General features: G+C 45.9%; 1 protein-coding gene across 1 annotated transcript in view; it reads right to left on the bottom strand.

Moving 5' to 3' along the window:
* Positions 1–24,586, bottom strand: part of LOC147022025 (uncharacterized) — a 233,652-nt gene that overhangs the window by 159,080 nt on the left and 49,986 nt on the right. Inside the window, exons 12-13 of the mRNA XM_085892576.1 lie at positions 9,072–9,125; positions 2,287–2,340 (exon numbers count right to left, since the gene is read on the bottom strand). Coding sequence (XP_085748702.1) covers positions 2,287–2,340; positions 9,072–9,125 — 108 coding nt within the window. The remainder of the gene's footprint in view (positions 1–2,286; positions 2,341–9,071; positions 9,126–24,586) is intronic.

Here is a 24,586-nt window from a genome sequence, read left to right as displayed (position 1 = left end):
AACACATTTGTCACTCAGTTTCATCCAACTCCAATCTGGATGACATCAACAGAATTCATCCTGATTTTCATAAATCCACATTTTTCATGAGCAATGTTTCGCCAGACCCTGTTGTGCCTTGTTACCAACAACTGAAAGGTCTGGACAGCATTCCTGCTGTTGTCTTCAAATGCTGTGCTCCCAAACTTTCTCCTATTTTCTCCAAGCTTTTCAACCTCTCCTCCTGTACTGGTATTTACTGAATCTCCAAGAAGCCTGTCGATGTCTGCCCTGTCCCAAACAAGGCAACATGTCTGATTCCTCCAATTACCGTCCAATCGCCTTGATCTCAAAATATCTCCAAAGCCATTAAGTCTCTCATAAATATACAAGTTCTAACCCACCTCAATGACTACCAATGTGGCTTTCGCAAAGTCAGGTCCACTTGTGAACTCCTGGCCGACGTTGCCAATTAATGGTCTTCAGCTCTCAATCACTTCAGAGACAGTCCAATCATTGTGCTGGACCTCAGCAAAGCCTTTTTTGTATACAATGTCGAGGCTCATAGAAGAGCTAACACATAGAACTATAACAAATGGAGCAAGAGAAAAGACGGGCAGGAGAGGGAAGTGCAAAGCAGTGGGGAACAGAAACATTAGATCTGTGGAAGGGAAAGGGACGGGGCGGGGTCCACGTGTTAAGCAAGATGGAAACTACAGGGACTTTCAGGATGGAAAGCAGGGAATTTGAAGCAGGTGAGTTTGGGATGGATTAACAGTGGTAGAAAAGATCATGGCTTTGGATGGAGGAAGATAAGAGATGGTGATGAACATCTTTTTTTGAAGACCTTGAGGGAAGAGTGAGATTGAAGAGAGTGTGGGAGTTTGTTCCAGAGGTGAGAAAAAAGGGAAATGAAAGCATGAAGGTGAGCAGTGATTCTTAAATTTGGTATTTTCACCAGAAGGGGGTTGTTGACGGACCATGAGCACCCTGCAGAAATATGGGGGGTACAGATCACAGGCAGAGTGGGGGTGGGGACAAGGCCGGAGAGGAGACAGTAGAAACCAAAAAGATCACCGACCTGCCTGCGGTGAGAGGTCGGTGGTCTTTCTGCCTTTGGCAGAGTCTGACACAAAAAGCTACTAGCAAAGGCCCCATGTATGGTATTCAGCCTCAGCTCATCTGCTGGTTTTTCAACTTCATCGCTGGATGATCTTTCTCTCTACCTGCATTGATGATGCCCTCTCTGATCCCATCACATTAATTCTGGTGTCCCTCAAGGTTCTGTCATCTCATCCTCCCTCTTTCTTCTTCTCCTCACCAATGACCTCACAACTACTCACAACCATGTCTACTCCTTTGCAAAATGACTCAACCCTTCAATCCTCCACCAGTTAAAAATCCCAGTACACCTCTTCCAGTTCCTTGCTGCTGATTGTCTCTCATGTGTTTCCTCCATCATTCTGATCATAATCTCCTCTTCTGATGAGGCTCCAACAACCTTTTATCTTTCAATCAGTCCAAGATGCAAACCCTCCTTATATTCAGCAAGATCAATACAGCCACCCCTCCAACAGTCCTCTACAAACATGCTCAGTGTCGTCATCTCCATAAATCTCACCTGGCAACCTCATATCCTCAATCTCCCCAAAAAACTTGGTTTCCTCATCAAAGCTCACAAGTTCTTCGACTCACATCAGCTTCTCACCCTCTACAAATCCTAAATCAGACCGGTGATAGAATACTCCTCTCATGCCTGGGGAGGCGCTCCTCCATCAGTCATCGGTATTTTGGATCGCATTGAAGCCAAGACTGTCTGATTGATTAACGATCATACTTTGTTCATCCATCTCCAAGCTTTGGCACACCATCGAGCAGTCTGTGATCTGTGCCTCTTCTATCGCTACTACTGTACCAGTCAGTGCTCTATCAAACTCTCTGTCCCACTTCCTCTTCACCCTGTTTGTAACACCTGTCTTGCTTCTACTCATTAGCATTCCTGAATTACCCTCCATTCCCTCTGTACCAATCATCATTCCTCTTCCTTTTTCCCCTGCACTGCCTCTTTGGAACAGCTTCCCCAGCAGTGTGTTCCTGACTTATATCAACTTGCAACATTTCAAGTCACAAATAAATTGTCGATATCTCATTTAATTATTACATTTCCCCATTTATTTATTTTGGAGGGGGGTAGGGCGTCACATAAAGGGCCCCTCTTGGCTTTGGAACCGACCTATTCTTCCCCTGTGGTGTTAATAAGTAATTAAGTAATGAAAATAAATGCATCACGTGACTGGTGTGTCTTACTGGAAATCCACGGATTCCTATGAGTCCTGGGGTGCCAGGAAATCCACGTGGTCCCTGATAGGAAACATACAGCAAACTCACAGAGCATTGGATCTCCAAACGTCACATTAACATTTTAATTCCTCTACTCCCTCTGGATGTCTGAGTAAAAGGTTGAATGGGTTTGGTAATTGTCTGTGGTTCAAAGGTTGTTTTATACAAGGAGAGTTAAAAAGGATGGGTTTAACAATCTTAGTTGGGCTTCACATCAGAAGCTGGACCTCATACGAAATATAATATCTTAGACATCTACTGAGAAATATTATATATTTAACAACCGAATTGCTGTCATAATATGGAAATCTTTTCAAAAATTTAAAATAAAATGCTCTTTCCTCTGGACAACAAATAATTGCCCAAAGTACAGTCAATACGTGTAAATTGGGGAAAGATGGAGGAAATCTCCCAAAACAAAAATGTGTGCACAACTTATAATGTGATATACAATGTTGTAAGGAAAGATTATATTGACAAGAAGCATTCATTTGTGGCCATGTTTTGTAAGTTTGCTTTATGTGTGTGACCGTTTTTACAGCCATTTTTCCCTGCTGTGCAGGGGTTGGGCTTTTTCTTGAGGCAATGTTTTATGGCCGGATGCCCTTCCTGACGCCAACCCTGGTCGCCTCTTACGACACACAGGGATATGGTACACCTATTCTAACCGGGGCATACACCGGGACCAGTACACTGGTACTCATTTCACCGACCTCGGAAGGATGACAGGCTGAGTCAACCCCCTGGTGTTAATTCAGCAGCCAACGGGGCTTGAACTCAGGACCCTGGGATCCCAAGCCACCACCCTAACCACTAAGCCAACACCAGGCTTATGTAAGTTTGCTTTATGTTGAGAATTATTTGTTCACGAGTCAGTAAGCGACCACTATATTCGTTATGGGTGTGTGTCTGTCTGTCTGTCTGTCTGTCTGTCTGCCTGTCTGCCTGTCTGTCTGTCCCGAGCATAGCTCTGTGGGTTTTGATCCGATCCTGATAAAATTTGTGGGTCCTGAGAAAATCTTGGGTGGGTCCGATCCTGATAAAAAAAAAGAAGTGGGAGGTTTGTATCATGATCTAGTTGTGTTTTCCTGAGAATGGGTGTGCTGCGCCCATCATGGGAGGAGCCACGCCCAAAAAACGTGTTTTTAGGGGGTAGCCAATTTAAAGTTACATCTTCTCAGGCCCGTCGCTAGGGGGCGGGAATTTGGGTGCAATGCCCCCCCATGGCGCATCTGGTGCCCCCCCACTTGTACGCCACCCATTTATGCCCTGTTGCACCATGTGAACAACTTGGTGTTTAAGGACGAGCGCCCACTGTGAACTTGCTGTTTAAGAGTTCACCTGTGTGAACTAAAACCCTTATTCCAGATGTTCAACATGGTGAATAATAAGGCCTTCTTGGATAAACTGTTCTTTAATAATATCCTTCTTTGAATAACAGTCAAGAGATAAGTGTGCGCTTCCCAGCGCATCTCCAAAAGCAATTGGCAAGACAATACAGTCCAAGACCACAAGATAAAAGATAATAACGCAAGCACCAACGCCAGCAGCCAAGACCTCGTGTCGAATGTCGATGTTGTGGGTGGTTATATATATCGTGGATCATTTAGTTTTAAGGATTAGCCAATCAGCGTATTCGATATGGAGACCCTATTGAGCAGGTTACCTGATTGGTTGTAAGTTAGGTATAAATGTAATATAGTCATAATATGATAATATGATTAAGGAAAAGACATAAATTTACATTATTAAAGATGAAGTGCACGTGCACCACGTGACCTTCACAACCCGTCAACCCTCCATCTTCCAAAAGTAATTTTATAATAAAAATTAAAAATACGTGTGTTTGCAATCGTGCTTACATTTGAAATTATGCAGATAAAACCTGTTTTTGATGGATGGATCATTTAATAAATAAAACCGTCAACCGTCAAATGTCGCGAGTCGCGAGGGACGAATCACAGAGCACGATCTAGCAGCAGGAGGAAAAGACGTGGATGATGGATATACAAAAATGGCTCAGAAAAGGAAAAAATGCAAGCGACGAAAATGAAGAAGATGATGAAAGACATGTTGTGGGAGGAGTTGGAGGAGGAGGAGGAGGAAAAGACAATCATGTCGATGAAATACCGACAGAAGCTGGCCAACCTGGCCAAGGCAGCAACGTCAGCCCTGCGGCTGGAGCCACAGCGCAGACAGCCGAGTTTCCACACTCGGCGGCGGCCTCGGGGTCTGGTGTGACTGTCAAGCCGCTTCCCGATGATCTTGGAAGTGAGAGACCGAATCAAGTGGTTCTAAAGCGGTACCCTGGCCATCTGTTGCAGAACAAGAGTCGCTCGTTTGTGTCCTCGTGGTACCAGACTAATGAATGGCTGGAATACAGTGTGCAGACAGATGCAGCATTCTGCTATCCATGTAGGAAGTTTAACACCGCACGTGGCCCAGTGGACTCTACTTTCACAGTGCGAGGCTACCGGAATTGGAAATACATTTCCGTTGAGAAAGGCAGGGGGTTTCACAAACACGCAACTTCAAAGGAACATTTAACTTGTGTTTTGAGGTGGAAGGAGAATGAGAGGCGCATCGATTGTGGTGAGGAGATTTCCACACTCCTCAATGCTGACCAGCTAAATAGAAACCGGTACTATGTGTCTGCTCTTATCGATGTTGTGGGATTTCTCGCCGAAAATCAGATACCTTTTAGAGGGAGCCTTGATAATTTTGAAGATATGTCAGACGGGCACAGTGGGCTCTTCCTCTCGCTTTTAAACTACACACTCAAAAAAGACACCGAGCTAGCCGAAATAATAAAGCATATCCCACGAAACGCAAGCTATACTAGTCCGGAAATGCAGAATGAACTGATCTGCACATTGAGTAATGTGACGGATGCCATCGTGGAAGAAGTCGGCACATCATGGTTTACCATCAAGGTGGATGGGACGAGGAACCCCACTGAATGTGAGAATATATCAATCATCTACTCACAATAACTACAGCCAACGCTGGAGATGCAAAAACATTGACAGACCTAATAATTGCAGAGCTGACAAAAACAGGACTTGACACGTCAAAAATATTAAGTCAGGTGTACGACGGGGCTTCGGTAATGGCTGGGAAGCACGGTGGGGTGCAAAAGTTGTTGCAAGAGATATTGGAAAGAGAAATCCCCTATATGCACTGCTTAAATCACCAACTCCATCTGGTAGTTATCCACGCACTGGCAGCAGAGAAAGCTGTCACTGATTTTCTCGAGGTTTGTTGTTGCCTGTACAAATTCTTCAGAAAGCCCACTGTTGCTGCACAGTATAAAGGTGAGCGGTTAAAACGACTTCTTAATCAAAGGTGGACGGGACATTTAGCCACCGTGTCTGTGATCATAGGATCTTTTAAGGATATCACATCCTTACTGTCGGAGATTGATGCAGAGTGCGCTTACGGTGCAGAGATGAGGATGGAGGCTATTGGGCTTTTGTGGGAAGTCTCTGGGCCTGCCTTCATGTTCATTGCTATCTTTGTACAAAAACTGCTGATGTTGTTAGATGGCCCTAACAGACTCTTGCAGGCAGAGGACATGGACTTGCTAACGGGGTTGGAACTGGTGGCGAGTGCTACAGAGTGCGTGAAGAAACTCCGCTCTGAGGATGAGTTCACTGATCTGTGGAACAAGGCCAACGATACTCACACTTCTACACCTGCACCACCAAAACGGAGACGCACAATGCATTATAACTTGGAACAGTTTGTAGTTTTGGAGACTACAGGACAAAACAACGACAATGACAAGACAGAACTGCAGAGGGTTTTTACAGCGCAATTGACACTGTGCTTGGCGAGATTGCTCAGCGCTTCAGTGAACGCAACACACAACTCGCCCGTTCACTCGCTGCCTTGAATCCTGAAAATGGCACGTTTTTGGATCCCCACTTGCTCCAGCACATCATGACATAAACAAAGTCAACCATCAGTGAAACAGAGTGTGTGGTTGCAAAGCAGTTTATTCGCTCACAGAGAGAAAAGCAGCCAAACGAGAGATGAACAACACAAAAACTCCTCTCAACATACCACAAAACGCTGGAAGCCATGCCAAGTGCAGGAACTGCTATGAGACTTGGACTAACATTTGGTGTGTCCACTGCCATGTGTGAAAACTCATTCTCAACGTTGAGGAATGTCTTCACTGACCACCGACGGTCCATGCGCCATGCACACAAGGCACAACTGGTACGGCTGGCCTTCGAGAGAGACCTCACATGTAAATGGCTGAATGAATGGAAGGAGAAGGTCCTCAGAAGATTCCACACCGAGACGTGTCGCCTGCAGCTCTTCTGACAGCGAGTACAGTGGTATAAAAACTATACGAGGAATTCAGATTGTGTGTGTGACTGCTGGTGATGCGTGTGTGGTTGTAGTTGCAGTGTGGTTGTGGTCAGCATCCGCCGTGGTTGGCTGCTTTGTACTTCTGATGTTTAAGTTAAATGTTGTGTTTGGTGCTTTGCATATCCCATATCTAGTGCTTTGTGCATAACCTTACCTCTGTGTAATTGACTGCTTTAAATGCGGACCTTGTGGTATCTTCAGGCTGGTCGTATTTGCTGTTGATAGTTTAAAGTGATGATCGCAGGTCATAGCCGACTGTATCTTATTTCAAAGTGCACTGATTCTGGTGCCAACCTCCCCCGTTTAGTCATTGTATCTCTGGTATATTAATTTTTCTAATGCCAATTCTTGACAACACCTTGTATAAGTGCACCTGAATTGGTGACAATTGTCTAATCATTGAATATCTCCATTGTGAATGTGCCAGTTTGTTGCGGCTCTCCTGCATTCGAATAATTTTAGGCCAAAAACATCGGAACATATTAAATCTAGCTGAGATTAATTTGGTTAATATGCGACGGCAACCTCAGTGTAGATGTGTCAATGCTGCATGAATACAATAGTATACCGGGTTATCAAAAATATGAAATATAATAATTGTGCCCCCCCCATCCAGTTCATATGCCCCCCTTAATACTGAGCCCTGGCTACGGGCCTGCATCTTCTCCGAGGGGGTTTGTCGAATCTGGCAGGAGTTTCGGTATTTGATTAGCCCAATGGCACTTACATAGCCCCAGGGAGCTCGATTTTTCATTTTCATCCCAAGGTCAAGGTCAGAAGGTCACGAACTTAGAAAATGTCAAAAAAAATCAATAAATTGGGCATCGAGCTCCTCGGGTTTTCAACTGTTTTGAAGGAAAGTTGGTATGCAAGTAGTGCTCTTCGAGTACTACGACTTTCATCATTTACGTTTTTCCCCGATTCCCGCCAGTTTTCCCGTGGAGTCCCCTCGAAGGTCAAAAAATAAAAAAAGGTGAACCGTGTACATTGCTCGTGAACCATCGCCGTCTCCAGACTTGTGCCATTTTAAAAACAATTTATTTTAATGTGACATTACAAACAGTGATGGTTTGAATGCGTTTTGACTGATTACTCTTGCTTAATCATAAGGTAACTTAAATCCTTTCCAAGATAAAAAAAAAAATTTCGTCAAAATTCCAGGCTCTTCTTCCAGGGTTAAATTATGTGAAGTTTATGGTGAGGTAGCTGCATCAAAGCAGCTTAATTTCATTCTGAGATAACAAGTCAAACACATACAGTATTAATTGCTCCCACAATTGGAGAATAAATTCTAGGTACTTTTGTGAAAATCTTCCTGATGACAATGAACACAAACACATGCTCACACCTCCATTGCAACAATAAACAAGAACGGACACTCAGTAGAACCCCCCAGCTACAGGCTGCCATTCCGGTGTTTCATAGGCAAGGTGATTCATCAATGTGTGTGCCATCCCTCGGACGGATGTTAAACTGGGCACATCATCTGCCGGCATTAGTTGGTGGATATTAAAGATCAAACAGTGCCCTTTGCGGAGTAGGTGAGCTTTTGTCGGCTCTATGAACAAATTGCAAATTCCTGCCCCAACGACTGCTGGAAGAGGGATGTTGAACCGACCAGCATGACCCTGATCCAGAAACTGATATATATATATATATTTTTTTATTATTATTTTAATGGTATATCTAGTCTATTTTACACCCGTTACTCCTATTCCCCTTCCTGTAACCCTATGTTCTGAATGTTATAAACAGGGAGGGTGTCTGAAACAGAGGTTCAACTGTATATGTAAATATGCAATGCTGTACTTAAAATATATGTGCTGTAACACTTGCCACTGTACACCATCTATGAATGATAAATGTTTATAATTTCCTCGCACACACTGTACAACATCCATAAATTATATAAACCTACAGACACCTCTCCAATCATACCACCCTAAAACCAAGAAACAACAGATTCCTTGGTGAGCGATTGTGCCAGTGTAAGATCATGTGACGTCCCATTGTCTTAGGTCACGTGGCCCTCCATGAATGGGAGTGAATCTGCACTGGCTGACTTTTGTTTTCGGATATTTTCATTGACGGACATTTTTGTGATTTTTCCCTGGAATCTTGGCTACGATTTACATCAGCATGCAAACTTTAAGCTTTCTAACACACCTATAAAGTAGTAACCATTTGTATGAGTGAGTGAGTGAGCGGTTAGAAAGAGCTTTGCATACGTGACAAATCATTATACTATTTAGCATGTCTTAATTGTGAGTATTTCACAAAAACATTTTTGAATGCCTCATGTACTTAAACCATTATTTGTCCAAAAATAATAATAAATTCAGTTCTGATCTGTTCAGGTGATATAAACATACCTGTGACCCTCGTGGACCTTGGATACCACTATTACCAGTCTCTCCTGCTTCACCCTAGGCAAAAAAACATGGCCGTGAGACGGATCACAGCCACAATCGCAAAACACAGAAAGATCTTTTCTACAAAATAAACCTGAAACATCATCAACATATTTCAATTTTGGGGGATATAACTTGATAGACACATTTTTATATGCTGTGTACTGTACCAGTTTATACATACAGCAACATCATAAAATCACCATCATGTTGAGTGACATTGTGACCCCAAAGGTGCATCTTACAGTGTGAACCAAGCCTCAGCGCTAGGCAATGGTTAAAAAAGCCAGAGAAAGAGAAAATAGCATAGCTGCAGACATGTTTCGCTCTTATTAGAGCTCATCAATACAGCATTAATGCTTAATATCATCTGCTTGGGCTGAATTTCCATTCAGGAATATATGAATGGTAAGACCCCCTAACTACGAATAGTAAGTACAAGACAAATTGTGTCCCATCACAGCCATTGCTGCATGAATTGTGACCAGGAAGCATCATCTATAACACGAGCGCACCAATGCAATGGAGCAGTTGAGCGCACGAGAGCAGCTTTGCACACAGTTGTTGTTGTTGTTGTTGTTGTTGTTGTTGTTGTTGTTGTTTTGTATGCAGTCTGTGGCTGCTGGTTGATGCAGTGCCCCTGATACCAGTAAGCTGGTGTTCGTTTTGCTGACTTCAGAAGGAAGACAGGTTGAATGAACCCACCTGGTGTTGTTTCAACAGGACAAACAGGGGCTCAAACTCAAGACCCAAAGATCTTAACCCAGCCACCTTAACCGCGAAGCAAATACAAGGCTTCGTGCATGCAGTGCAAAGTGTTAAATGTGCCATCATGAAACAGATGTTGGATCAAAATCAAAAGAAATGCCAAATAACTGGTAAATGTTCTGATAATTAACATATCGGAATATGCCTTACACCACACCTGGGAGAACACCAGCTGAGCTGTTTCTAAAAAGGCAGCCACAGACAAGATTTAGCTAGTTGAAACCAAATTTGGCACAGTTCTTACAACAGAAGCAATTTAAAGCAAAAGGCATGTCATGATAGGAGAGGAGTTAAACAATGAATTATAAAGCCAAACTTGAAGGTCAGAGTGAAAACCCATTACATTACATAAAGGGTTGAAGTGGTTACCAGGAAAAGTAGTGAAAACATGCAGGCCTCACACATATTAAGTCAAGAAATTTAATTGGTTTAAAGAAATTTAAAGCAAAAGGCATGTCATGATAGGAGAGGAGTTAAACAATGAATTATAAAGCCAAACTTGAAGGTCAGCGTGAAAACCCATTACATTACATAAAGGGTTGAAGTGGTTACCAGGAAAAGTAGTGAAAACATGCAGGCCTCACACATATTAAGTCAAGATATTGGGTAGTAACAAGGTTATGTTTCTCCACATTGAGCATACATTTCATATGCATTCCCGAGATGATGATAGTTGAGGACAATCAGTTCGTTATGACGAATAAGATAGTATAGCTACAAGTCGTGCACCATGTATCAATGCCAAACTGGTTGTACGAGAAGGGAGTCCAGGAGTAAGTCAGAATTCAAATAACACTCAGACAAATGTACAGAATGAAGGTGTTGAGAGGGCAAGTATAGATCAAGGTCAGTTTAAGAAGAAACACGATTCTCATCATGCTCAGTGCAGAACAAGTACAACTTTTACAGTTGCTCAAAGTTCTGGTGAAGAAATATGATATCCACTTCGGAATCAGAAACCAGTGCTTGAGATATATGTGTGTATATATATATATATATATATATATATATATATATATATATATATATATATATATATATATATATAAGCCCCTAAGAACCATACCGGGCCATCCCATCTTGGTGTACTTTTGAGAAAAAGGGACTCAAAGTTCTCAGTCTCCTGTGTCACAATGAGCTAATGACAATAAAAAAATACCTAAGGATAAAATACTCAGCATCTGTCAGATGCCTGGCCGCCATGTTTACATGGAATCATGGGGAAAATGTGGGATGGCCCATTCAGGCTCTGGCAAGGCAGATGCATATTAACAGAGCCAGAGAGGTTTTTTGCTTATATCCTTATCATAATATATTCTGATAGGTTGGCCCATTTTGGCCCTGAAAGGTATCAGTTTTGTGCACCTGAAGACGTTCATAACTCAATTTCACAAAAAAGGTGGGATGGCCCAGTATGGTTCTTAGGGGCTCATATATACATATATATATATATACATACATACATACATACATACATACATATTCATATAAACGAAAAGCACAGTCCGTCCGTGAAGCCGTCCGAGATACCATCCGACCCAAAAGACCCCGATGACCCAAGGACCCAAAAGACCCAGAGGACCCAAAATAACCCAAGGACCCAAAAGACCCAGAGGAGCCAAAATACCAGGAGGACCCAAAAGACCCCAAAAACCCTTTAAGACCCCTTTTACCTTGAAGACCTTTTTTTACCTGTAAGACCCTTTCAATACTTTAGTTACCCTGAGATACCTTCACGGTTTGGACCTTTTATACCCTTTAGACGTTCAGAGCCCTTCAAGTCCCTTTAGATCCCTTCGACCTTAATACCATTCAGACCCCTCACACCATTAAGAGATTAGATAGCTTTGACCACTGACGATTTAGAGCTTTAGACCACTTGGATATTTTTTGTATTACAAATAAATATAATCACCAATATTACAAATATTTTTGTAGAAAATAAATGTGTGAATTATGATTGGTGTAAATCATGACAACACAGCAAATCTGTGATGTCAATCTCTGTAACGAGGTGTGGAGAGGTGAGCATAGCGAGCCGATCCACACTAGTTAATCTATAAACCTAAAAGGAGAACCCATGGTAAAATGGAATAAAGCCCAAGACTGTTTGATGGTAATATGTTGCATGTTTGTTTACCAATATTCACATGGTGTAGACATATCATGTACAATTTGCATTTGTCAAGTTACTCTTTATTAAGAGGGAAGGAGTGTAATATAGTGTGTAGCGCCATCTTGTGCACATATTGAACAGTGCTGATTGTAATAAACAGGAGTGAGAAAAAATCTCTTGCAGGCCACTGACGAGTGCACTTGACCTGCCTGGAGAGAAGAGGAGATTGGGACCATACTCTGTGCAGAGCGATGGTGCTGCTTAAGCAGTCTCCTTGGCTATTGGGCACAATCCTGGACAGGTCGCCACTCCGACACAGTAGACTAGCATGCTGGCACTCATTTTGCCAACCTCGGGAGGATGACAGGCAGAGTTAACCCCACCTGGTATTAATTCAACAGCTGAGCGGGATTTGAACTCAGGACCTGAGGATCCAAAGCCCGCCACCCTAACCATTAAGCCAACACCAAGCATACCTGCCTTTCAAGAACCCTGCAATGATATCCAATTTAACGAAGCGAAAGGCAGACAGAAAATGGAAAGTTAATGAAGCCTTCAACAAAGCAGATGCAGCTCTCAAGTGGATGTGAAACAGCAATGGTGCAGGGGATTTGGGGATGATGACGTGAAATTGTGAGTCACAGTAACTTATAAGGAAAGAAGGGGCAAGGTGATTTCAGAAATCAAAGAAGAATAAGACTCCAACTGAGTGCAGAAAGCAGCTCAGCAAAACCAACATGGACTCTAGAGAATGTGGGAGAATGCCCTGCAAACATCACCAATGTACAATGGCAAATGGCACCCTACACTGCATTTGCTTCATCATATGTTCCACCGATCTGCTCCAATGCAGAACCAATATGATGAAGTGGGATAAAATCAAAGTTCAAATGTAATCACTGCGGAGATGTTGAGAGCATTGAACGTGTGCTATCTATGTGTAGAGTAACCTTTGCAACCAGCACGCAAGGTGTTACAATAAACAAGCTCGAATGAGCTAAGATCCTAGTCCTCTTAATGATGACGTCATAAAAACGAATATGACGTTATTGTGATGTATCAGGTTTGCGATAAATTATCTGTGCTACGCCTGGCTCGATTCCCGCAAACAAAATTCAAACAGCTTGCCTAGTTTCGGAGATAATGGCATAGGTTATTTCCATTAGCGGCGATATTATGTCAACTTTTTTTCTAGGAAGAATTTCCAAAATGGGAGATGGTTACTGCCAGCGCGTGGGCTTTCTGCATATACATGGCAAGTTTCACGAAGATTCGATGAAAACTCTGGGTTGTGAAACAAAAAATAGGAATGACGTCATAAAAATTGATATGACATCATAGTGATGTATCATATGTGCGGTAATTCATCTCGGCTAATGCCCTGTTCGATTCCCGCAAACAGAATTCAAAAAGCTTGCTTAATTTGAGATAATTTTTGAGGTGATTTCCATTAGCAGAGATATTTTGACGTCATAACTTTTTTTCTAGGAGGAATTTTCAAAATCGGAGATGGTTACCGTCTGCGCAGGGTATTGTTGCGAATTCGTGCCTGCCGGCGTGCGATCGGCCGCTTGACTCGAATGGCGGCCGCCTCGCCCACCGGAACGGACAATTCAGTCGTGACCCTCTCGGACCAACGCCGGGAGCTAGTCACGAATGGGGGTTTAACCTCACCACGATCGTGCCAATTGCCCACCTGTGCAGGATAGGGTCGCTCGCCAAATTCGATCTACCAAAGTACCTGCGCGAATGGTCGACCGGGCGATCGCACCTCGCTGCAGGTCGACTCCGGACACGAGCCGCTTGGGCGGCCCGTTCCGTGCTATCGGGATAACCGAGCGGTGTTATCGCCGACCTGGACGGTTCAGATTAATTACCGGGCGTATTAAGCCCACTACGAACCCTTTACGTGAAGCAGGATGGAGGGGCAATTAAAAGGAAGTAGACGAAGCGAAACGGGAAAACAGTCCACACAATGCACATTTATTACGCGACACACGGAAAGCACACATATACAGCCAAACACTAAAAATGCACATATAGCAGTTAAAACAAAAGAAACAATGACGCAGAGTTACGACCGACTACGCGCACACACGGCAACACTTGTACAGTTCTACTTTACAGACGGCGCCAACACACATTTACTCAAAAGCAAAGGAAAGAAGCCACCCTCATAAACAAGGGGGCAGACAGGCCTGGAGGCCAATATGTGCACGTGACCTGGAGGAGCAGCCAGGTCCGCGAGACCGGGGGGGTCCTACCCGCGTCCTCGTGACGCGTTGGCGGACAAGCCGCAGATGTGGCCACGTGGCTGTGCCCCGACTCCATGCTACTTGGTGGGTTTCGTTGGCACGACATTTGGAGTGGGGTGGGAACGGGGCCCCCTTTTTGCACTATCTCAGCGCGGAGGAAAGGGGGAATTGTTGATGCCCTGGGGGAGGAGAATGGCTGGCTGGCTTGGGTCCCGCGACGAGCAATCTCACACCGCGACCTCGTCGCCGACCGCCGTCCTTCTCGCCTCGGACCCGAGCTCCTTTGCCTCTTCCCGCAAGTCTCCTCAGCCGACTGCAGAACCCAACTCGATGCCACACCGATGACTCGACTCACTCTGCCCTGCCGACACACACTGCTACTGCCACACTCTGCCACGATTCGCCTTGCGCTCACCGTTTTATAGGCCGGCAGGAGAAAACAATATGCAAATATCCGGATCAGGATGACCTCGGGGGCGGAGCCACGCTCGCCAATTGGATGGAGGAAAAGTGGGCGTGAACCTCCCCTGATCCTAGAATTTGCATACATCGATTTCACACAGACGCGCCGGGAGGCGGGCCAAGCCGCTCCGCGCTTGCTAATTGGACGGATCAGAAGTGGGCGTGTAGCGTTCCTGATCCGAATTCTCCCTTGGAAAGGCCGCTCCTTGCGCTCGCGGCTCGGTGCGTATCGCTGAACGAGCCCAAGACAGCCCGACGCTCAGTGTTCACAGGTGGTGCGGGAATGGCCGTAGAAGGAGAGAGGTGAGGGTGGTGGAGGGTTTATCGGTGGTTGTTTGATGGTTTTGGTGCCGTTTGGGAATGACGGTGATGCGATGATGTGGGATTGAGTTGTGAAGGTAAAGGTCGTGGCTGTTGGCGTTGTTGTTGTTATCTGAGGGTTGGAGTGTGGTTGCAGTTGGTGATGATGGCTGGCGTGGTGGTTGTTGTGTGATGGCGGTTGAGACGTGGTTGGTTCAAAATAAAGATAGAACAGAAAAACGGCTATCTCAAAGCGTCGCAGCCCGAATGAATCACATAAATTCCCTCGAGACAACGGATTTGGGGCTAACTACACATGTACTTAGAGATATCTCACCTACGGGCCCTTCATGGTGTAATGCGAATTTCCACAGCCGAAAAAGTATTTTCACATATATATATATATATATATATATATATATATATATATATATATATATATATATATATATATATATATATATATATATATATATATATATATGCCAAGTTTCAGGAAGTTTCGATGAAAACTGTAGGCTGTGAAACAAAAAAGTCCACAAGAACAACAACGTGAGTAAGACTTAGAGATCCTCCACGAGGATCTAAAAATATAAGCAGACTTTACACATAAAAAATTATATTATCTTGTCATTCTGCACTGCCTCATGGGTAACAGCTAACTGATGACATGCAATGAATCATTCCATCACATGATAACGCAATCTGTTAGGTATTAGTAAAGCTCAACATCATCCCTTTCTCTGCTATTTAATTATTTTTTCTGAAATATTAAAATCTGTTTTCATTTGATTGAGACACCCGGTATATATCTGGAGGCACAACCAAGCCCTCACAGAACTGACAGCCCTTGTGGGCAATGCCAAATGCAGAGTTAACTCGGGAGTTCATACAATACCTGACCCCACACAGTCTTAAATAAAAAGGACACGGGCGAGGAGACACGCGAGGCAAATTTGATTGGTCGAGATGATGTAACATGCCATAATATTTTGTTCAAGTACTGCTAAATGGAAGGTTTTTGAAAGTGTCAAAAAGGCAATTTGTGTTCTTCAGTGTTCAAGTATATAATTAAATTGAAATTTAAAAGAAAAGATTTTAAAGTTGTAGAAAAAATTTGGGGGGGGGGTGAGTTTACTGCTGTTGATGCATCATCTTTTACACCACCTTGTCTAATATGTTACATTAGTTATTTATGCTTGTCGTTGTGTCCTTCATGATGCCCTAAAAAATAGTAAGTTTCCTGTTTGGAATGATTTTCAATTTTGTTTCACTGCCAAACAGGTGGAGTAAGATTACTTCTCTCCTCTCTGCACATGTGCGATTGGGACAAATTTAGAGCCAAAGTACTGCTAAACTACAGGTTTGTTTTCTGATTCATGATCAAAAAATAACATTCAATTGAAATCAAGTCGTTCCTCGATCATAAACTGATGTTTGTGGACAGACAGGCAGACAAATATTTCCTCAGCGAAAAGACGAAGATCAACCAAAAGCAGAACAAGACTGTATCATCATCCAGCACAATGGACTGCAAAAGATCAGCATTTGACAGCAAATTGGTGACACGACATGAAGAAGTATCCTGAGAGTGTCAGAAGGACAGGATTGAGACCAGGCCTGAACCTCTCACTGAAGGCATCCAAGACAGTCAGAGCAATTCATTTGACAGGAACCTATGAGTCACGATTGAGCAAAAGCCATGAGTGTAAGATGGCAAAATACGACTAGCTCATGAAACAAATCCAAGTCCAAGGGTAAAAAGCACAATGGTTGCAGTGAAGTAGGAGCATGAGTGTTGGTCGGTACCAATTGGCATATTGTCTTCTTAAACAGTGAGGACTGTTCAGCCAGTGCCAATCAAGAGCAATTAAGGCAACGGCAGAAGCAGCTCAAAAAAAAAAAAAACCTGCAAGATATGTGTGAAGAGAAGTCAGAACACCGATTGAAAAACTGAACCTTAAGTATATGGTGATTAAACATCCCGCAGAAAGGTGATGGGACATGTGGCCTAGTGGTAACATATGTGGAAAAGTGACCCCAAAAAGTGTTGATACATATATAAGAGACAAGAGGGTTAGTGATTCAAATTCCAGAAGAACAAAAATACCACCATGATTGCCAGCAGGGGAACACAACACGAATCCCTGAGTGTGGCCAAAGCCCACTGAAAGTGTAATGAAGTTAAAAGCCAAAACACTTGTCTGAAGGGGGTGCTCTTCCTCTGAAGATTACCTACTGGCTTCGATCGAAGTGAGTTTCCTCTCAAGGCATAAACAGTACGTGTGTGTGTGTGTGTGTGTGTTAGTATATATGGAGGTAATGTTGTGGAGCCGGGTATCGGCGATGAGCACGACCGCAAGGTGGAGCAGTAGGGTCGACTCTACCGAACACCCGGAATCTAGATCGTACCTTTCAGAAAACTCTGGAAGGTACGGGTCCCTTACGGGACCGTGAATCGTCAATAAATCAACCACGTGGGACAGGGTTATTTGCCAAACTTCAAAATACCTAGAGGCCCACGTGGCGAGCTACCGAGGATTCACACCCTCGACGGAGCTCGAACAGGACGAACCATTTCCGTGCTCGACCCATGCGTAACCCGAGCGGATGGTAACTGAGGTTCCGTCGGTCCCAAATGCACACAACTACGGCAACAACAGCCTTCTTTAATTCCCCAACATGCACCTTGCTAAACCAATAAAGGAAGGGACAGAAACGAGCTGAAACATTCAAGAAATGGGGTATTTATTAACAGGTCAGGTATGGGAGCATGTGCCAGAACAGCGCGTCGCTGCGTCCAATTTCCACTGGTACTCCAGGGGCCTCCGTCTGGCCATCCCCCAGGCAGATGCCAGGCCCATCCCCATCTCCATGAGATGCCGGTCAACCTGATGCAACCACGAGGCACGTGGTCGGCCAAATGGCCTCCTCCACTCACGAGACTCCCTCGCTGACAGAATCTGGTGAGCAGGATCAGCATCAGGAAAACGAACCACATGTCCATACAGCCGCAACTGATGCTCACGGACTATGCAGGTAACAAATCTCATCCAAGTCTCTCTCAGCAACCGCTCGTTGGATACAAAATCCGACCAGCGATAGCCAAGGATACTCCGAAAAGACCTGGTACCAAAGGAATTAAGTCTCCGTCTCAGATACTTGGTCAGAGTCCAAGTCTTGCATCCATGGAGCAAGACTGGAAGCACCAAGGACCTGAAGACTAGGACTTTCGTCCTGCCGCACAGGTACTGGCAGCGCCACACCCCATGATCCAGTGAATCCATGACTCCCCAGGCCCGACCCAGACGTCTATTGACCTCTGACTCACAGCCAGCAGAGACATGAATATCACTGCCAAGGTAAGTGAATCTCTCCACGACCTCAACATCCTCACCTCAAACAAACACAGACAGGACAGCAGCATCCAAGATGTCATTGAAAGCCTGGACCTTCATTTTGACCCAGGAAACCCGTAATCCCAGCGGCTCTGACTCCTCATTCAGCACCTCGAGGGCACCCAAATGGATATCTAAATCTCCGGAAAGATGACTGCATCATCTGCGAAATCAAGGTCCGAGATCTTGACATTCCCAAACGATGCACCGCAGCTTGATCTCTCCGACATCTTCCCTAAAATCCAGTCCATACAAGTGCTGAAAAGTGTAGGGGCCAGTACACACCCCTGACGAACTCCAGCAACAACTGGAAATAAGTCAGAGATGGTACCACCACATTTCACAGCACTCTCAGTACCAGAGTAGAGTTCAGACATCAGATCGATCAGTTTTGGTGGCACCACAAGAAGACCAAGAATCCTCCAGAGGGCATCCCGATTCACTGAATCAAACGCTTTACAGAGATCAACGTAAGCTGCAAGCAGCCCCTGACAAAACTCTCGTCTGTATTCGGTGAGGATCCGAAGAGCAAGGATACGGTCAATCGTTGACCTCTTTGGTGTAAAGCCTGACTGCTCTGGACACTGATGCTCAAGCAGATGGTGGCGAACCCTATCAATAATTACCCGAGAAAAGATCTTGCCCGGCACTGAGAGCAGCGTCACCCCTCGGTAGTTGTTGCAGTCTTGGCGATCACCCTTCCCTTTCCAGAGAGGGACAACAAGGCCTCTCTTCCAGTCAGTTGGGATGATGCCCATGTTCCAGGCAGAGCACAAAACTGCATGCAACGACACTAGTGCAGCATTTCCACCAGCCTTGAGAAGTTCAGCATGGATGCCACAGATCCCTGGAGCTTTACCCCGTTTCAACCTGTTCACTGCAGCCCGTGTTTCCACAAGCGAACGTGGACCACAGTTGATTGGAGGGTCAGCAACAGGAATTGTAACACCATTGACATCCAACTCGACAGCTGGTGGATCAGCCTGGTACAACCGCTCAAAGAAACCGGCCCAGCGGGCCTTCACTTCAGACTCCTCTGTCAAGAGCTTACCACTCTCTGCTCTAACTGCAGTGCTCCGAGGAATGGGCTTGGATGAACACAATGCGCAAATTGCCCTGTAAGCGGGACGAGAATCACCTGTCCACAGGTGATGCTCTACCCCCTCACAGATTCCTCGCACATAGACCTCCTTGTCCACCCTTAGTGCACGTACAGTTTTACGCCTCAGCTCCCTGAACAGCTCAGCTCTGCCATTCAGCCTGGCCCTGCGACTCTGGTCAATGGTATCCAGTGTCCCTTGAGAGACAAAATTCTTCTTTGCCCTGCGGTGAGTTCCAGGACATCCACCGGCAACATCAAGGACGGTGGTCTTGAAGGCACTCCACAACTCTTCAGGACCCCCCCCCCCAAAGCACCCAGACACCCCCAAATGTCCACTCAGCCTGTTCGCAAACTCCTCAGCCACCCTCTCATCCTTGAGCTTGCCAACATCCAGCCGAGGCTGGGATGGTACCATTCTCCCGGATTTAAGGTGCAACTTCAGAGTTGCGACAACAAGCCGGTGGTCAGTATTGAGGAACTGAGCACTCCGGTAGACCCTGCAGTTCTGGATCATCCTCCAGCAACCATCAACGAGTCCATGGTCAATCTCCTTTTCCACACCACGAGCTTTGGAATACCAAGTCCAGCGATGAGCTTGAGGGCGCTGAAACCATGAACCCGCCACCCTAAGTCCATGACTTCTTGCAAAGTCAAGGAACTTAGTGCTATTCTGGTTCATAGTTCCTGACCCATGGGGACCAACACATGTCTCATAACCATCCCTATCAGTTCCAGTCGATGCATTGAAATCCCCCAAGATGAGAAGTGTATCTCGTCTGGGGCACTGATCAACCACAGACTCGAGCGTGGCATAGAATGCATCCTTCACGGTGAGATCACTCGCCTCAGTCGGAGCATAGACAGAGACCAGGGAAATGACACCTGATTAGTGACGAATCCTTCTTCTCATAATATGCTCGTTGACCGGTGTTACCTCAATTATCATTGGGGTCAGCTTATTGGACACAGCTACAGCAACTGCTTGAGTATGGTAACCATCAGAGCGACCTTCCCAATAGTAGGTGTAACCACCCGCCATGACCTCGCCGCAATCCGGTCTCCGAACTTCAGAGAGTGCTGCAATACCGATGTCCAAACGCTTGAGCTCAGATGAGAACAGACACAGGTGATCATCCTCTCTTAGGGAAAGGACATTCCAGGCACCCACCCGAAGGGACCGCCTCAGGTTCACCCAAGGAGACCGCCGTCTGGTGGACGACACCTCAGCACCACCCCGACACACACGACCACAATCTGACCCGGGAAGGTGACTCGGTGGTTTTCCTCCTATCATCAAGGAATGGGAGTCTCGAAGGCTTTGCCCCAATCCCGTCATCCGGTGAGCTCCCCTGCGAAGAGAAGCTGCACAGGAGGTACTCCCACAGAGTGAGTTTTCAGATTTATTTTGCGTTTTTGTGTTTTGCTGAATGAAGGGTTTTACGGTGGCCGGAGTGCAAATCCTGCCATCAACCTCCTAATAAAAAAGTAACCCAACTGCAGGAGGACTTTCGCAGACACCGTTGGGCACTAGATATGGATAGTCGTTGGCTCACAAGGCGCTCCTCCGCCCTTTGACAGGTTTTGTTTTTAATCCTGTTGGGTGTTTTAACCCTGCTGGATGTTTTAACCCTGCTGGGTTTGACAGGTTTTAATCCTTTTAATCCAAACACCCTCTGCACCAAAAAGCCTGGTGGGGGAGACGGTTTAATCGCCAACAACCCGACCATGGAGCAGGTTAGTACAGATTTACATGGTACCTGTAGGATGTCACAGATCTGACCTGACCTTATTAGCAGTAGGTGGGGAAGGAGGGAAGCACGTAAGGGCAGAGTTATCGCGACTATTAGAGATGCAAGTATGTACAGCAGAGCACTTAAACAATTCCTACTTACAGACAGGGCCCATAGACAGACGCACACCCAAAAGAAATGAAAGGGACCTTCCCACCTCGTGCGGTGTTCGACGAGATGAGTGAACCAGGATGAGACCATCCGCGTCAAGATGCGACCAGGCCAGCAGTGACGACACAAGACCAGAAGCGTCGAGCGATGTGTTCCGCGCTCAAGCAGACCACGCGCTCGAGCTGACGGAGAACCAGACTCCAGCGACCAGACGAGATGAGAGCAGATGCCGGCGACAGGAAGATATGAGAGCAGACGCCGGCGACAGGACGAGATTAATCTCCTACGTTCGTCCAAAATCACCAACCTTTCTCTCTAGTAGGGAGGGGCTTCTTTTTCTCACCACTCGCCTCTTGATTAGCCGGAACCATCACATGATTCCCTGGCCGCCCTCCATTGGACAGACGCACGGTAGGCGGGGCAACTCCCAACCTTCTGGGCGGAGTCCCGAGCAGAGGCGTTCGTGGTTCCACCCCCCTTCTCACCTCTGGCCGCATGCTTAATGGCGATTGTGTGGAGTCGGAAACGGGGTGGGTGAGACGTCCGCTCCTTGCCGATTGTCTAAAGGGACGCCATGCCTATGGTAGGCTCCGCCCACGTGCGTGCTTGCTGGTGAGTGCGCGAAGAATGCCGCAAGCGTTATGGCATCAGGATGGAAGAGAAGATGGCGTTGTTAGAAGTGTAAAAATCCTGTCTATAAAAATAACTCGCAGCGCATGTACATTTAATTACCCATTAGACAAGGGAAAGGGAGCTATCTATCCACATTTACTTATTGAAATAACTGAGCTATTGGGACTTGAATGTCTGTGTGCACAAGGCTTCCAGATTCGCAACACTACCCCCCCCTCCCCTTTTACAGACTCGTCCCGAGTCGTCAAATTTGCGTGTGACCAGCATGTGTACGTTTTCCCCTAGTACATTTTACCTTCGGATCCCTGAGTGTGACATTTTTTTTAAAAATACATGTCCCAAAAATAAAGAACCTAATGCACTGCGTAACTAACTAACAGACTCACACAGACAACTTAACTACAATTGCCGGCGCTATGACAAACACAGGTGGGTTTTTAAATTATTCACAAGCCTTACTCATCTATTTACACTAACCATGGCCCAGGACCTGTCATCTGTCGGAAAGAAGGCACAATAATGTCAGTCATTTTTGTGTGGGTGAGTGCACAGCAGCTGAAGGTCAGTCGTCCTCAGGGCCTGCTCAAAAGGTCCCCCTTGAGTGTTTCAATGAACCTTCTTCTTTTTATTCCTTTCATACCCCCAGCTGCTGGAGGCAACTCACCCTAACACGGCAGGCCATGCGCCGTCCCACAGGCCATTTGAAGTGGCCTTTATGCAAGAAGAAAGACGGGGCCAGGCTGCTCAATGCACTCTCTGGCTCATTTGAATGAATGTCTGGAGATGGATGCAAGAACACAAAAATGATGGATGCAAACGATGCACGGGCTGCACCAATGCCGTCCCCGTGTGCGGCTGCCTGCAGGGCAGTCTTGGCAAAACACACTGGAGGAGATCCTGGCGCACATGGTGAGTTGGTGGACACAGGGGCAACGAAAACATGGGTACCAGGCATGGGGTCATGGCAGAGGCAGGCAAACAAGGCATGGCAAGGCAATGCGGACCAGCAACTGTAGCACAACAGGTCAGCATCTGAAGCTGGCCAGCCTCGGGTATGGTTCCATCAGGTTTGTGGAGGGAGTGCGGTGGTGCTGGCCACTCCAAAAACGGGCTCGGACCTAACCCTACTGCCCCCCCCCCTTTCCTATCACCTTTGCCTGTCTCTGTAAATATACCCATCCCTTAATTTGCAACTACAAAACAACAAAATTTATCCCCTTTTTACTTTTTTTTTCTTATAATCCGTCTCCCTAACCCCCTCTCTGTCTTTGTCCGGCTAACCTATCCTGTCGACCTAGCCGACTCCCAACCCCCTAAAATCCTTCCTGGAGGGGAATAGGGAGAGACTAGCGTCCTGTCTCGAGGCCCAATGAAGCCTCAGAATGGCCTCCTACAGAGTTCAGCAATCTTTCCCAAGGTGGGTCCAGCGGCCTACAAAGAGCGAAGGGATGGATGGTGCGAAGGGGTACACTTTTTTTTTCCAACTATCCTATCCTTTATTACACTTTAAACTATTCCCGGGGCTTTTAAAACGCCTGTCACTTTAAACTATTGATTCTAAAAAATCATGATTCCCGTCGCTTGTGTTGGTGTCCATTATAAATTTGGGCCTAGCCCTCAAATTTTCACTCGTGCCCTTGCACAATTTTGTGGCTGGGCAGCGTGGCTCACTTGGCAGGGACTTCCCATCTGCCGAACTCTAACCATGGCCGCCCTGAGGCTGTCTCTGAGCCTACCTGCTCCCTATGAATGTGGGGGGTTGCCCTTCCTGGCTTTGCCCCCTCCGATGCCCACGTGGCATTTTGGCGCTTCCGGTCTCGTTTCCGACGGGTTGCCCGTGGCCACTACACTATCCCGGTCCCTTGGACTACTCTGGCCGACTGTCCGGTGCCCGGGGTGCCCTCAAATCGATACTCACCTTTCAACAGCTACGCTCCCAGCCGGTCCATGGACTCCTGCACCGCTCAAAAGGTATCGAGCCTTCTTCCCACACCAACAACAAAACGACCTCCTTTTGGTAAATTTTACTAACCCACTAGCTAACATTAAACTGACCCCAGGGTCACTTGGGTGGGATTCACTCCTCCCCCACTCATTCATTTGCACCATGCATTCTACATTCACTCCATTCACTCTTCGGACTGCTGTCCCACATTCATTCATTGTATTTCTTTTTCTCTCTCGATTTACTCACATGACTCAACACTGCCATACTGCTAACGAAATTTCCCAAACTAACTCGTGCTCCCGCGTCGTTCCTTATTTTAATGCACGTTCAATTTTATCTAGGTAGCTAAGCTTCATCCCCACTACACATTCCATGTCTGTCCATGTCTCCCAAAATCCATTTCTAAATCTAAACTAGCATTCCCTCTAACTAGTCCATGGGCCCCATGGAGGACGGCCCATGCCCCCCATGAGGCCAGTCTATCTTATGCTAAACCCATCCCGCTAAGCTAATGCTTCCTTTGCCCAATCAGGATGCTTGCCACATCCTGCCCGGGGCCGTGTACTGGAAGCGAGGCTTTTTTTTTTCCCTTT

Source organism: Eptatretus burgeri, chromosome 8 (genome assembly GCF_056783735.1).
Source record: "Eptatretus burgeri isolate ZD-2024b chromosome 8, Ebu_testis_v1, whole genome shotgun sequence".
NCBI lineage: Eukaryota > Metazoa > Chordata > Myxini > Myxiniformes > Myxinidae > Eptatretus > Eptatretus burgeri.
This window is presented reverse-complemented; position numbering and strand designations above follow the sequence as displayed.